This window comes from Leptonychotes weddellii, chromosome X (genome assembly GCF_054177405.1).
Source record: "Leptonychotes weddellii isolate Sample4059 chromosome X, ASM5417740v2, whole genome shotgun sequence".
Taxonomy (NCBI): Eukaryota; Metazoa; Chordata; class Mammalia; order Carnivora; family Phocidae; genus Leptonychotes; species Leptonychotes weddellii.
This window is the reverse complement of record NC_138385.1, coordinates 18,526,636-18,543,259: the sequence shown is the minus strand read 5'-3', so window position 1 is coordinate 18,543,259 and position 16,624 is coordinate 18,526,636. Positions and strand designations below refer to the sequence as shown.

General features: G+C 39.8%; 1 protein-coding gene across 1 annotated transcript in view; it reads right to left on the bottom strand.

Moving 5' to 3' along the window:
• Positions 1 to 10,542: 10,542 nt before the first annotated feature.
• Positions 10,543 to 16,624, bottom strand: part of SMARCA1 (SNF2 related chromatin remodeling ATPase 1) — a 265,313-nt gene continuing 259,231 nt past the window's right edge. The window contains exon 25 of the mRNA XM_081808280.1: positions 10,543 to 10,659. Within this exon, the coding sequence (XP_081664406.1) occupies positions 10,606 to 10,659 (54 nt within the window). The 3' untranslated portion in view covers positions 10,543 to 10,605. The remainder of the gene's footprint in view (positions 10,660 to 16,624) is intronic.

The following is a 16,624-nucleotide window of genomic DNA, read 5'->3' as shown; positions in this document are numbered from 1 at the left end:
AGACGATGGACTCTGAAAAACAAACTGAGGGTTCTAGAGGGGAGGGGGGTGGGAGGATGGGTTGGCCTGGTGGTGGGTATTGAGGAGGGCACGTTCTGCATGGAGCACTGGGTGTTGTGCATGAACAATGAATCATGGAACACTTCATCTAGAACTAATGATGTAATGTATGGGGATTAACATAAGAATAAAAAAAAAGAAAAAAATAAAGAAAAAAAGAAAAAAGAAAAAACTTGTATATGGGTGTGCCTGGGTGGCTCAGTCGTTAAGCATCTGCCTTCGGCTCAGGTCATGATCCCAGGGTGCTGGGACTGAGCCCCGCATCAGGTTCCTTGCTCGGCAGGGAGCCTGCTTCTCCCTCTCCCACTCCCCCTGCTTGTGTTCCCTCTCTTGCTGTGTCTCTCTCTGTCAAATAAATAAATAAAATCTTTAAAAAAAAAAAAAAAAAAAAGCTGATTTCATAGAAACAGAATAGAATGGTAGTTGCCAGGGGCTGGAGGGAAAGGGAAACAGGGGTGGTGTAGGTCAAAGGGCACAAATTTTCAGTTATGAGAAGGATATGTTCTGAGGATCTAGTACAGAGCATGATGACTATTTTTAATATGGTCTTGTACGCTTGAAAGTTGCTAAGAGTAGTTCTTACACATTCTTACCACACAAACACAAAAAAAGAGTTAACTATGTGAGGTGATGAATGTGTTAATTATCTCATTCTTGGTAATCATTCTGCAAAGCATATGTTTATCAAATCATCACATTGTATACAAAAAAGTGCTCAGCCTGTCTTTCAATCCCTTAGAAGCTGGCCGTATTTATGCTTTATAGTCATATTTCCCACTGCTCTCTACAAGGCACTTTTTGCTCCTGTCAACCTGATTTCATTGTCTCCTGCACACAACACATTTATCCCTGCTACAGGCTATTTATTACTAGTATCTCTCTTTATTCCTTCACCATCAGTATATGTATAACTGGAATGCCTTCCATCCCCCTCTACTATTCAAACTCAACCTTCAAGGCCTAGCTCAGGTCCCATTTCCCCCACAAAACTTTTCCCACTTCTTTTTAATCTAACAGTTTTATGAACTATTATTTATAATATTATTTAACTATTAAATAAGTAATCTCAACTTTTAAACTAGATTTTAAGCATCTCGAGGTCAGAAATAGTGTCTCATAAGTCTTAGTAGCTTTAGGGCACCTGGCATAGAACTGGACACATGAAAATAAGTGTAAGTTGACTGAGTCTGCCTGTCACATTAAATGTGGCTGCATGCCTACAAGCACAGCCAAAATTTACTCCTGAGTTTTATAGCAATAGAGAGAATCCTTGCAAAATTCACCCCCTTCTCCCTACCTCCTTCCCCTATACCAAATTATTGTCTCATTTATTCGTTACACATCACTGGCAGGTAAGAAGGTAACATATTGAGAGAACAACTTTTATTATGGGCAGCGGTGAAAGGGGAAATAATGTCACAGTTAATCCAAAAACTATTTCATTTTGGATTTGAAATCCCTTCTGTAATCAGGAAAGCAGATGTGCTGTGAACTCATTAGAGTTGCCCTAAACAGTGTTGAAATCATACACAAGAACACAGTGAGGGAGCCAGGGGAGAGACATCTGAGAACAGCAATGGCTGATGAAGGAAAACTATCTGAGAAAGACAAATACTCCACAGATAACCCACAACAAAGGTAATTTAAGGAAAACAAGTAATGGGCGCCTGGGTGGCTCAGTCGTTAAGCGTCTGCCTTTGGCTCAGGTCATGATCCCAGGGTTCTGGGATCGAGTCCCACATCAGGCTCCCTGCTCAGCGGGAAGCCTGCTTCTCCCTCTCCCACTCCCCCTGCTTGTGTTCCCTCTCTCGCTGTGTCTATGTCAAATAAATAAATAAAATCTTAAAAAATAATAATAAAATAAACAAGTAATAGAGAGGTAGAGATAGAGGAAGGGAGGGAAAATTGAAGGAAGGAGGGAGGGAAAGGGAGAAAGAGAGAGAGATGACTCTGAGTCCTTGCATACTCCACACATCAGACTATAAAGACCATTTTACAAAAGGATAACATTTGCTATTTTTTGTTTATTGTCAGCAACTGTGCTAAACTCTTTACACAAATCAACTCATGTTAATCCATGCAAATTCCTGTGAGGTAGATGCTGCTACACATAGTCCCATTTCCCTGATGAGGAAGCTAAGGCTAAGGAAGGTTAAGTGATTTCCCCAAGATTGCACAGCTAGGAGTTGTTTGAGCTGGGATTTGAACCCAGGACTATCTGAAACCTAAACCCATTTTTTTTTTTATTTGACAGAGAGAGAGAGAGAGAGACAGCAAGAGAGGGAACACAAGCAGGGGCAGAGCGAGAGGGAGAAGCAGGCTTCCCGCCGAGCAGGGAGCCCGATGTGGGGCTCGATCCCAGGACCCTGGGATCATGACCTGAGCTGAAGGCAGACGCCCAACGACTGAGCCTCTCAGGAGACCCTAAACCCATATTTTTAATCTCCACACTGTAGATCTAGCCCTTATGTCCTCATTTTAGTAGATCTAGCATGGAAAGATCTATAGCAGATTCAGGAAATTTAGAAAGCAGGAAAAAGTTACTATTCAGTGCCTATCCACACCCGGATACCTGGTAACCTCCTGCCCCATGGCTTCCTATGGCTACCCAGGGGACCTCATCAGGCTGGGAATAAATCCCAGCCTTATTCTTCCAACAAAGTAAACTCATTCTATATTTCAGGCCCTTAATCCCACAGCCTGAGGGTTGGCAATGAATGTAATGAAATAATCAAATCCTGTTACCAGGTAACTAATGGGTTACTCCTCCCAGGTAATATAAAGCATTAGCTCCATTAAAACAGAAAACACCTAAAGAGGAAACCTAATGAGAGGAATTGGGGCACCTTGGCAGGCCCTCAGGGAAGAAGGTTTAGAGCCAAAAGACCTTTTCATGCCCCTCCCAGCATCCCTATTCTTCCTTCTGGGTTTGATGTGTGCCTTAAACATATCATTGCTTGCACTTTTCTTATTTAACAACCAGCAGAACAAAACGTGGCTTCTTTAAAAAAATTCTAATGAAGTTTCCAATTCTCAATTAAATGAAACATCTCTCCAACCATCTATTTATCCCTGCCAAGCATTTGTGTTTTGAAGCTAGAAGTTTCATTATCTGAAATTTGCGGGCAATTACTAGGTCTAGTAACTCCCAAGATGTGAACATTTTTCCCAACAGTCTAAAGTGAAAAGTGGTTTGAGTAAGAGCATGTGTGTGCTTTAAGGGGAGTGTCCCCTTAAAAAAGAAAGGCATGATGAAGGCAGGTGGGGGAAGGGGCAATAGGAATCATATTGGGCCATTTATTTGTCTTATTTGACATTGGTAGCTCCAGAAGTATTAATGAGCAGCCCTCCACATCCCAGGGGAACCTTTTGGATTTACAGCTTTAAAAAAGCACTCATCCTCATTTTGGCACAAAGTCAAACCAAAATTTGTCATAGTTTATAATGCTTGTTAATGAAGAACATCAAAAATTAATGCTCATTAGGGCGCTCATTAATATACACAATCCTTGCCAGTTTGACTTAATTAAGTGAAGCACCACTTCACAATAGTATTGTGGCCCAGCAGAGAGAAGGCTGTTCAGGTCTAAAGGATGTCCCCTTGGGACAACATTACTAGCATTGCAGGGTGGGGCACCTGCCAGCTTCTTCCAGAAACTCTTCCTGTTAGAAAACCGGAAGCTCTTAGAGAGCAAGTGGCAGTAGCTCCTGCTGGGATGTCTGATTCCAGACTCCAGTTTTCTTGTTCCACAGTGTTTGGTGAAATTAATTGAATTGGGGTCAGTGATACAATCAGATCTTGGCCAAGAAAAAGACCTCCAAAGAGAGAAGCAAGCTCAAGAGCTTAAGCTCAAGACAAAAGATTGGGGTGGAAGGGATGGAGAATAATAAAGAGAAGGTGACCAAAAAAAGATACAGCAAAAAAAAAAAAGGAGGGATTAGGGGAGAAACAAGAGTGAGACAGATATCCAGATACTGTCATATTCCAAAGCAGAGGACACACAGGTGGGGCATTACTATTTGCATGAGGATTTATTATTCTTTTTGTCAGTTTAAGATTTTTGACTGTTCTTAAATGTTCAGGAACATCTCAAAATCATTAATTCCAGTGGGCTCCTGTAGATAAAAAACTAATACCTGAGCTCTGGAACTTGTAGCCAGTGCTTTTTAAGAGAATCTTGAACTTGAAACAAAGGAACAATGGAGAAAATAAAGGTGAGACAGGGGAATTTGAATCCCAGCTGTACTACTTAGTGTGCAAATGAGTGACCTTGGAGAAGCCATTTAATCTTGCTAAACCTCAGCTGCCTCATCTGTAAACGATGAGGGTGAACTGTATGAGATTACCATTTCATTTTTGTAGGTCCAAATGTTCAAATAGCGGCAATTTCATACGGTTTGACCTAATAAAAAGATTAAATAACAATATATCTTAAAACAATTTTTTAAACTGTAAAAAGCCAAAAATCATTTATGATCAGTCACAATTGTCGCTACATCAAAAAAGATATGCACATGTGTTATATTATGCTCTACTAATAAGAGCAGCTAAATCAGATCAAACCTCTTTCTCAAATTTTGCCAAAGGCCTTCCTGACTCAAGATTCAAGATTAGCCCAGGTCTACCACAGTGAAGCAATATTATTGACGCTGTTTAAGATCATTTTTAAATTCCTGCTTTGCTGCAATAGATACTTAACAGAGAGTGATCAAACTAATTTCCAAATAGCTCCCTAGGGGGGTGTGCATACACATGCACACCCTCAGCCATCCTTCTATCTCTCCTCAAATTGACCCAAAGCCTTATTGGAAAAAAAAATAGTACAGAGTTGTACAAGAAAAGTATCCATACTGGCATCACTTCAAAGTATCAATTATATCAAGTCCAAGTACTACCTAGGAGAGAAGGCACGCCAGCAAATTAGGGAATTTTAATAAAGATTATGCAGTTTCCAGAAATCAGAGTAGGCAATGGGTCTGGGCCAAGCAGGCTAGGCAAGGTAGAGTCATAGCAAAGGGAACAGGGAAGGTGAGGGTATGTAGTGGGTCAGATGCCTGATACACAACCAATAACCAAGAGGTCACAAACAGTTGAAGACAGAATAAGACAGAAACTGGGAGCTCTGTAAAAGGTACAAATGTGAAAGAAGTGGCCAAATGTAGAGAAACTAAGAGATATAGAATAGGACAAAGTACAGTTCAAACAAAATAAAAATACCAGTTTGGGGAAGGATCTAATTCAATGAGGCAAAACATTGCCTTGTCTCTCATCTCAGGAAATCATTATGCTTCTTGTGTGGGCAAGGATTGATTATGGTATTGCCAGACTGGGGCTCACAGAAATATTTAGAATACATGGCTAGAGTGAAGAAAGAGATGGTTAAACAAAAGACCATTTCTTTTTTTTTTTTTTTTTAAGATTTTATTTATTTGCGAGAGAGAGAATGAGAGACAGAGAGCATGAGAGGGAGGAGGATCAGCGGGAGAAGCAGGCTCCCCGCTGAGCAGGGAGCCCAATGCGGGACTCGATCCCGGGACTCCAGGATCATGACCTGAGCTGAAAGCAGTTGCTTAACCAACTGAGCCACCCAGGCGCCCCTAAAAGACCATTTCTGATCAAGGATGGGAGGTTATTGGTAGGAAAGAGGGCTCTATCTGTAGTGGAAGGAAAGCAGCTAGTATTAGAGGATGTACACAGAAAGCCTGTACATACACGCACGCCTATGCCAATCAAGCTGTGAAGATTTAGATCTATCTGAGGAGCAGAATATGATATTGTATTGGAATAATTTACCGTTGTACTGGGCACACATCTCTAATAGAGATAATGCTGCCTCCTTTGATAGGTGCATTGTATTGTGTCTGTCCAGCAGGCAATCTGGGCATTTTTTCTTCCTAAGTCTGAGCTTCATTCTCAAACAAACTGACAGTAGGGAATTTCAGTAATGACTTGACACCCTGCTTTAGCCCTTTCCTGCTCTGAAAATATTTCCCCTTTGGGCTTTTTGTGCAGAGACATATTAGTCTGGATTTACATTTGCTGGATTTCATTGTTTCTTTACTCATTGTTGAACTTCATTCTCCAAACTTGGGATTTTGTTCACTGCATTGTCTTCCAGCTCATTAATGTAAATAATAAAGAGCCTGGTTTCTGATGCTGTTCCCTCTGAGAGCCATATTAATACTTCATTTCCAGCTTGACAAAGTCCTTTCAGCAGCTGCTTTGTTCAAGGCTTTGCTCCTCACAGTGACGATAGGTCAATTGTCTTATGGAAAAATTGAACCATAGGGCGGCCTGAGGAGGGCATCTGTATTCCCCACATGTGACCATGGGGGATTAATGGTGTAGGCAAAAATGCACCGAGTCCACTTCTAAGGCTCCCTCTGGAGACTTAGCCTCCTGTTCCTGTGTTCTTTCCAAATTTGTTCTTTTTAGCATTAATTATGAAGACAATGAGCTCAGTGCCAAAGTGTAAGAGCTGAATCCCCAGTTATACAACAGGGAATGAAAAGTCTGTTTGTCAGTCAAGATAGCTTTTCTTTCTCTAGGAACGGAGAGTGTAATGGTCCAGTGAGGTCAGCTCAGAGTGCCTAAAGCATGCTTACTTTACTAGAGTAGATTACTTAACATCCTGCGCATAGTGGGTGCTTGGATTTCTGGTGAATGATAGACTTATAGTATCTGGCTGGAGAAAATGTTCCGGGGACAAGGACTGGTGGGGTAATACCAAAATCACCAATCCCCTTTTCCATCAGATATTGCTCTGGAATATTTAGTGAGACATATAAGTCTAATATAGAAAATTGAGGTTTTGAAGAGCCATATAAAAAACCAGTTATAGACTAAAAGCAATGGGCTATGTGATACCAGATGAAAACATTCTGGACAGATGGCCACATGGAGCCAACGGAGGAGGCAGTACTATAAAGTACAGTGTGGGGAGGAAGCTAATAGGAGCTTTGAATGATCAGAGAGCAGCATCTAGCACCAAATTATCCATAGGGAAGCCAGGCAAGAGGAAGAAATACTGTCAGGGCAGCCTCTACTCCAGGTGCACCAACTCTGAATACAGAACTGGAAACCAGTTTTAAGATGGTTACCCATGGCTTCCTAGTCAGCCCCAAACACTCTGTTCCCTGGGTAAATGGAAGTCCATTTGTTTCATATCCAGCTTATACCACCTCTGAGTATACAAAATAAAACAAAAAATAAATAAAATAAAGACAAGAGGTGAGACTGAAAATGCTAATCACTAGAATCAAATTCATACAAACTAGAAGAAAGAGGTGAGAGCACTATCCCTTGAATGCTGCATGTTTAGGGAGCACAGGTACTAGGGGATCTAGCCCTTTAATAAGACCCTCATCCTGACACCCTCATCTCCCCAACAGTTTCATCAGACCCATTTATGCCCCTTCCTTTCAAAGTATTCGGAGTCCTGCTCTCTACTAGGTGGAAGGGATAGTATTATGATTAGGTAAAAAAATATCTGCTAGAATGGGTTACACATCTCCAAAATAAATGTAACATCCTATGCTCTGAGAGGCAGAATAGTGTAAGGGTTAAGAGCAGACTCTGGAATTAAAAGAAATAGGTATGTTAATATCTATGAGGTCCTTAGACGTTCCTAGCATATAGTAAATGCTACACAAGTATTTATTAAATAAACTACATTTATTAAAATTCATTTAGAAAGTTCTTAAACAGTAATCTTCAATAATAAGGTGTAAGGCACTGCAAGAAAAGGATATTTTGGAGTACTCCTCACATCACATTACATGAATAACCATCTAACAAGGCCCTAAGACCCTTAGATATCTATTCACCCAGGATGGATTGACTGTCCATGACTCTCCACCTTCAATGATTCTTTTGCTATCCAGTGAAAATATCCAGGACACAAGCTAAAAAGCAAAAGCTATAGTTTCTATGCCTCTGTATCTCCAGACCTTTGCCTCCTGTCTGCCTTTGCAAAGTGCTTTCAGCTAAACACAAATCAGATTCAGCTCCATTAACAACTCTGCAGACAATAGCTGAGGTTCATTGCTTGGCAACTTCCACCCTCCCACTCACTTCCCTGTTTCCTGCTGAATAAACTCATGCTCCTGCCCAGGTGGTTAAGGATGTATCGGTAGGTCACCAGCATGGGTCAATCTCTCACAGTCTGTAGGGCTGTGGAGGAGGGGAAGACGAAAATGAACTAGAGGTCAGTCCTTGTTTGTATAAAGTGGCCAGTCAAACAGGAAACAAAACCCTGAGGAGGGCACGTTCTGCATGGAGCACTGGGTGTTGTGCACGAACAATGAATCATGGAACACTTCATCTAGAACTAATGATGTAATGTATGGGGATTAACATAAGAATAAAAAAATAAATTAAAAAAAAAAAAAAAACCAATATCTATATGAAAAGATTTTGCCTTATACATTAAAGGCTCCCAGTGGGCAGTCTGACACTAACTGGATAGCTAAAAGAAAGCTATTGCTTCATTGTGACCTGAACAAAGACTAAGAATGATGAAATTGATGGGATTTTAATTCTTCTGGTGTGGTACTAAGTTGAAAAACCTTATGAGACACAGGAACCTGGTGGAGCATACTGAGAACCAGGGCTTTGGCAGTATTTTGTTCCCACTCCTTAAAAAAGACCGATGACTGGCAGAAATAGGCACAAAACTAGATTGTTCACATTTTGAAGACCCTCACTTGGCAAGCATTTTGAATAGATAGTAGAATCAGGTCTAACCTGAAACAAAACTAAGACATCCTTTTTATCTTTAATTTGTTTCCATCCCTTTGTTTCTCCTCTTCCCAGTACCCTCTTAGTGACCCCTGGCTTTCTGAGAGTCCTGTCCCCACACATTTGTCACCACAAAGAAACCTGACCTTGGGGTACGTGGCTGGCTCAGTCAGTGGAACATGCAACACTTGATCTCAGGGTCATGAGTTTGAGCCCCACATTGGTCATAGAGCTTAATTAATAAAAAAAAAAAGAAAGAAAGAAAAGAAAGAAACCTGACCTTTCCCATCACTGACACGTATATTGGCAATGTATTCCCCTACTCCCTCCTATTTCACTCCCTGAATCTAGCCTATATCCTATTCTTTTGTAATCTGCTTCCTAAAGTATTAGTAATTTAATGAACAAAACTGTGTCAAGGTATCAAAGGCTAAAAATGTATCAGTGTGTTATCCTTATTTGGTATGGCAGAGACTGTTAGCTGTCCTTCAAAATCTACTGGCTCTCCAGGCTCACTCTTCTTTTCCACCAGCTAAGTGTAGATGCCAATGAGGCCTTAGGAAATTGAGGGGCCACAAGATAGGGAAAATTCAAATCTTTAAATGACTGTGCAGAGGAGAACCTCTTGCTGACTTGAATATTCACACAAACTACTACATGAGCAAGAAATAAATTATTGTGTTGATACATTACACATTTATTTGGGTTTACTCATTGCCACAAACTAACCCAGTCTACTCTTACAAAGATACCTGTATTTTTACAGATGTCTGCTATAGACACAATCCTTTATCTCAAAGGGCTGAATCTAATAGTAATAAATTGCAGGTATCACAGATAGAGATTTTAGGGATACAGCTTTTTGTAGTAACCATCACATCACCAACAAAGACAAATCATAGATGGATTCAGCCACAGAGTATGATGGAAAAGGAAGCTGGACTAAGCAAAGACCCATTAACTAGGATAGGTGCTGAGGAAACCTGACCAGAATGCAGAGGCTGGCCTTAGCCAGGACAGTTGAGATTTCCAGAGCAGTATCCATAGATTCAAACAATGGTCAAAAAGAGGAGATCTAATCCAGCAACAAGAAATTCTAGAAAGTTTCCAACCCAGAAATCAAGCATAGTGTCTGTCATCATCATGACTTGTCCATATCTTGCCAATTGATAGGATATCAAGGAGTGGGCTGGGGCAACAGTCTAGGGAAAGAAGATTGCAGGAAGTAGGCAAGATGTAGGGTGGGGACATAGCCCTAGAGGGAGACAAGGAGGGACTACTGGACAAACTGGATAGAGATTAAAGCAAAAGTCCACCTAGAAAGAGAGGTGGGGAGCACTGCAATTCAGGGGTAGAATGAATGCATAAAGCTCATCCCTGGCTGAGTGTTTTAAGCTCCACTAAAAGAGGTCTGAGATTGCTGGCATATTTTCTGTCATTTAAAAAACTGACTTAGGAATGGGGGGGGGGTGTGGTCTGGGCTGCAAGTAGGTCCCGTCAATAGAGTACCAAGGCACAGGGAAGGCAAAGACAAAGGAAATGTAGGGAGGATCTGACAATTTAAAGACCTAAGTTTCAGATAATGTTAGTGCTGGCCAACAAATCTTCATATTTGTCAGAAAGGATGGCTAATGTCAAATCATAGACGATCAATTAAAAAGGCATAAGATTGTCTTCATTAAATTGGTACTATTAAAGACCAGAACTATTAGCACATTTAAGCATGCATGACCAGTACCTCTTACTGGTTAGTGAGCAAATCCTCTTTGTCCTTGCAAGATTCCACATTAGCCAGATTCAAAGAATCATCTAGTTAATAATGGCCATGGCTGGAGTTGGGATTTCATCAGTAGAAATTGCTAAAAAAAAAAAATATGTTTTCAGTCTCATTTTGCAATAGTGATCACTTCTGACATTGGATTGTTTGTTGTACATTTATTATCTATCTCCCTCTGAGCCCTTTCACAGCAGCTAAAGTACTCCCTCTGATGGTCTCTAGGTTTCACTCACAGCTAACAACAGGGCATTTTTCTTTTGGATTTTTCCTCACAATGCTTCTAACACCCCCCAATGCCAGAACCCTGACAAGCACTTAGTTCAAGCTTTGATTTAGTTCCCTTGGTCCTTTTTTTAGCAAATAAAAAAAAGTATGATGTGTACTAGAAGTTGGAATACACATACAATACAAATATACAATGTGCATATAACATATACATAATTTAGCAACTTCACTCTGCCTGATTCTAAAAGACTGTGCTTACAAAACACTTTGCAAAATTCAAATCAATTTTGAAATGCTGTCTTGCCAACCTAGAATGGGGTAATATCAATGGTGCCTTACAGAGGAAGAGGAATTGCAGTATCCAATCATTGAGACAAGGAAGCTGGCTGCACAGTGTGATATGGACAGCAAAAGGCCAAACCCACCATACAAAACCCTATAATTCCAACCATTCATGTCAAAGAGATTATGAAAGCCAGGAAAAGAACCTGCAGGCATTTCTCCTTGAGCAGCCAGGTTTGTAAAACCCCTATGATGCCTCTGTAAAACCCCACTGATCATGCCTTATTTGTCTTTCCTGTACTCCATGCATTCTTTCTACTTTACCCCAGATCTCTAACACCTAAGATGAGCGCCATAGCCTCTTCCTGCTTTATTCCATAATCATACTTTACCACAGAAAATCAATAACAAGAACCATAGCCCCGAGATACCTGGGTGGCTCAGTAGGTTGGGCATCTGCCTTTGGCTCAGATCATGATCCCAGGGTCCTGGGATGGAGTCCCGCATCGGGCTCCTTGCTCGGCGGGGAGCCTGCCTCTCCTTCTGCCTGCCACTCCCTCTGCTTGTGCTGGCTCGATCTCTTGCTCTCTCTCTGATAAATGGATAAATAAAATCTTTTAAAAAAAGAAACATTAGCCCTCTTTTCTGAACACTACAGCAATGTTATCAAGTTAAAACAAAACAAAACAAAAAAGTATTCAAACACCGTTTACAAAATAGTGCTGGGCTGTGATGAAGTCTCACTGATTTTTTACAGAATCAGAAAAATAAGGTCAAAGCAATGAGAGTTTGTCATAAAGCTAAATGTATTCAATTAAAAGGATTGTTTTTTATTCTGCAACTATAAGTAGGGGAGGGTATTAAAGTGCCCTTTTGTTTATGAAACTATGGTGATAGTAGTTGGTGATTGAGATTCAGCTTATTTTTGTTTTTATTATTATTATATTACTTTGCAAAAATAAAAATAAACTACCTGCGAGAAATAAAGAATAAAGACATTGACTCATTTATCAAATTAGCTCCTTTAAACATACCAGGAATGAGATTAGAAACAGTGTGGAAAGGGGGCGCCTGGGTGGCTCAGACGTTAAGCGTCTGCCTTCAGCTCAGGTCATGGTCCCAGGGTCCTGGGATCAAGCCCCGCATCGGGCTCCCTGCTCAGCGGGAAGCCTGCTTCTCCCTCTCCCACTCCCCCTGCTTGTGTTCCTGCTCTTCCTGTCTCTCTCTCTGTCAAATAAATAAAATCTTTAAAAAAAAAAAAAAGAAACAGCGTGGAAAGTCAGGTGGCTCTGTTTCAGTGGGAGGAGAAGAGAGAGCCAAAGAAAGGCAGACTCAGCTTCAGCTCCACAGGTGAGGCATTTTTTGATAACTGCATCCTGGAAGGTGGTGAAAGGAGCAAGAGGATTGGTGCAGAAGAGAACCTGGGGTATACTGAAAATAAACTCTTTTTGATTTTATATTGAAACCCAACTCCAACTGCAGCCCTCTCATTTGCCTAATTACAGTGACTCTCAAAACTGCACATTGGGATACATTGCACTGACATCATTTGGAATTAAAACTCAAATTTTATTCTGATAGCAATTAAATCCCCAATTACCTGGAAGGCAAACACAGTTATGCAAATTATAGATGCAGGCTGACTAATATTAGAACGCAAATGGTTATCACTTCAGAAGTAGGCATTTTGCATCTCATCTCCTTTCCCTTTTTAAAGGCTGCAGTGAAATTTAGTTTAACTGGACTTCATGAGTTACAGAACTAAACTCCATTAATTTTCTGAATATAAAATGTTAGTTTAGCTTATCTGAAAATTGATCTTCTCCCAAGACTATCCCCTTAATCTTTTTCTCCCTCTACTTCTTCATAAATGTATTATCTCATTCAGCCACTATATTATTTATCATCTATTATTATTTATTAATTCCTAACACTATCATATAATTCAGCAATGGAATTTTTGCTCTAATGCTTTTCAGTACATTTGCATACTGAATAAAACCATATTGATTCTTAAGGATTTTTATGCTCTAGAAATGCTTGCTGCAGACAAATTTGCAAACAAATTTTTATTTGGTTTCCGAAGACATTATTTTGACATGATTTCAACTGACGCCAACAAATCAAACCAAGTTCTACAATAAATGCCTTCTTAATGGGTTTTATGCTATTTGTTTTAGTTGACACCATTTATTATAATTTAACAGCATTTCCTTCCTAGGAAAGTCCAAAATCAATAAAAAATGGTGACATATGTTTGTATTTACTTGGAAATACAAATGCAACCAAAGGGCTCTGTCAGCCTACGATTAATAGAGTACAAGATGTTGTGGTTTTGGGGTATCTGATTGTCTGTCTTGTAATATGAATTTTGAAATAGCTTGGGATTCTTGCTCCTCAACTTTCAGGTTAGGATAGAATTTCACATTAATGATAAATCACCCTGGATATGTGGTTTTCTATCTCAATTTGCTGCAACGTAGCTTCATCCATTCACAAGGCGGGGGGGAGTGGGACTACATGTGGTATAAGGAGAACAACAAGCTGGTAATAAAATATTAAGACAAAGAAATAAATACATTTGAAATATTATTACTGAGAGAGATGCTGAAACTGACACAACTGTATTTTCTTCCAACTATCATGGTGCATAGGCTGGCAATGAAAATCCCAAAGCCCAAAACTGGGCACAGAGTTTCAACATCAAGTTCTCCTCACAACAAGCCTCTGGCCTTTTAGATAAATTCTTCTTCATATTGACAGTACAGAAATATGATTAAGGATTCCAAGGAGAAAAAAATACCCTGCTCTGCCAACCCTTTCACAAACACATTTTCAGGATCTGCCTGTCCCTTGACCCAGGTTTAGTCCCTCGGTTATCTTCTGAGGACCAGGTACAAATGAAATTCTATCATAGAATTATAACATCTCATGGTTAGAAGCATCTTAAAAGTCATCTAGTTTAGTGGCTCCCAAAGGCTAGTCCAGGGACTGATGCCAAATCCTAATGAAATTTTGCAGGTCTGTGAAAAATAAGGGCAATGTGGTAGAAGGCTAAGTTTATTAAAGAACTTTGCTTTATTCTATTTGGGGAATTGAAATGATGGTGTTTGAAATGGTAGTTTGTTTTTTTTTTTTTTCTTTGTGTCCTCATTAGAGGGTGAAACTTCATTTCTTGTCTTAGATCTCCATGGGGAGAGAGCTCCACTAGAGTAATACTCCTCTTTTATTCCTCATTTATTCCTCTTCATGGGAGGAGAAGTGAATTATTTGATTTAATAAGTTTGAAAAAAGAAACTGAGCATCTTCGACTTGGTCCCTTCTGAGTTTCTCACTTTCTGGAGCCACCTTGTTCATGGATGTTCACATTCTGTGCCAAATAGGAAAGAGACTAACTCCTACAGAGAAGATCTGTAGTTGTTCAGCTGGGACAAAGACCAGGTGGGTAAGTTGAGTAACGTATTAGCATACCTACTTAGATGCCAATCTAAAGCCACAATCTCCATTTCTACTTTATCAGTGCTAGCACTGATAGTTTATCTTCCAGCTAATTCCTATATCTACATCTCAATTAGGAGCCAATAGATAACACTTATGGAATACTTACTGTGAACAAGGCACTGTTCATATGCTTTACACTTGAGGTAGGTATTATTATCACATTTTACAGATGAGGAAACTGAGGCACAAAAAATTAAAGGAATTTTCCTAAGGTCATTCAGCTGATAAGTGACACAGTCTATATTCAGACCCAGGCAGCCTGGCTCCAATTTCCAATGTGTTTCACTCAAGAAAAGAATAAAAGTGTTACCCATTACCAAAGTATGTTATCCCCAAAACCTTATCAGGCCTCACTTCGTTAAAAAATTAGAAGTGGGAGACCTATATTGGTACTTCAAATTTTTTTTTCATTTTTATTAACTAGTTATACAGATCCAGTACTCTACCAACAATTCACTTGATCCAAGCATTCATGCACTTCTCTTCCTGCCCTACATCTTCCTGCCCTCCATCTATGTATCTGAAGACCAGAAATAATAGGAAACACTATCAAGGCTTTCCTTTCTTGTTAGGACAGCCTCCAGTTGATACTGAACTGAAATCTGCTCTTAGATTTGTCATAAGTAGCCACACAGAACAAATTTAATCCCTTGTAGATGAAGCAGCTGTCCCTAAACAATTTTTGCACTCCTAATTAAACATCCTGGGTTCCTCTACATTGTGGCTTGGAGTCCCTTCATTGCACTGGTAATCCTCTTCTGAAAGGACACCAGTCTGATCATATCTCTTTAAAGGATGGTTTCCAAAAGGAATCTAATACTCCAGGTGAAGTCTGGTCAATAATGATTAGATCAGTCCCATTTCCTTGCTAGTTTGGGATTTTTACACTTCTATAAATATCCCCTCCTTCCCTCTTCACCCAATTTAAATGAGTGATTTTGTCTAACTAAATCATCTGGAAGCATATGGCTCAGACCATAGGAGTTTCCTATCTTAACTTTTATCTTGAAATTAAATGACCATCCAGTTTACATGTGATAAGATGGTCAGAGAGAGGGGCGCCTGGGTGGCTCAGTCGTTAAGCGTCTGCCTTCGGCTCAGGTCATGATCCCAGGGTCCTGGGATCGAGTCCCACATCGGGCTCCCTGCTTGGCAGGAAGCCTGCTTCTCCTTCTCCCACTCCCCCTGCTTGTGTTCCCTCTCTCACTGTGTCTCTCTCTGTCAGATAAATAAATAAAATCTTAAAAAAAAATGCATTTAAGATGGTCAGAGAGGTCACTTATACTCACATATATATGTTTGATACCACCTGGTACTTAGGTCCTGACCCCGGTCTACTGATATTTGATGATATTTGATGATAGCCTGATCTGACAATTGATCCTGTCATGCCCTTTGGTTTCCCTGAAAAGGGATCTTGAATGCCAGGACTCTTGAGTCACCCTCAGGCCTGTCACAACTGTTTTCCCTATTCAGTTTGTTTATCATGTGTGCCTTTGGCTGCACCTATAAAATATCAAAACATCCAATTTATTCTGTCAATAAATCGGGCAATTGAATGGGTAAAGATTAGTCAAATCGGTTGTTTATCAGCATGTAGAGAAACACAGTGGTCCAAATATAAAATACTTAATAATGATGTTAAGGTACATTTATTTATGACAGACCCTTAATGAATTGGAGAATAGTCAGAATTTTTAGGGAGTATTCCTAAACTTTTAAGATTGATGTCATAAAAAGCAAACATATCCATCTTCCCACAAAATTTCTCTGCCACAGTTGAACATAGAATCTTGGGCTATAGGGAATACTGATATGACTCAATCTGGAAGGTCTTAAATTCTTATAAAAACATGAGAAAGGGACAAAATAATTCAGAGAAAGGATAATGAATACATTCAGAATGCATAAATTAGTTATATCATAAACTAGTTGAGTGCCTGTGAGACACCTTTAAAAAGCCAGATTCATCCATGAATCTCAAAAGATTTTCTGATCATTAATCCATAAATTCATATAATACTGTTAAAAAGAAAAAC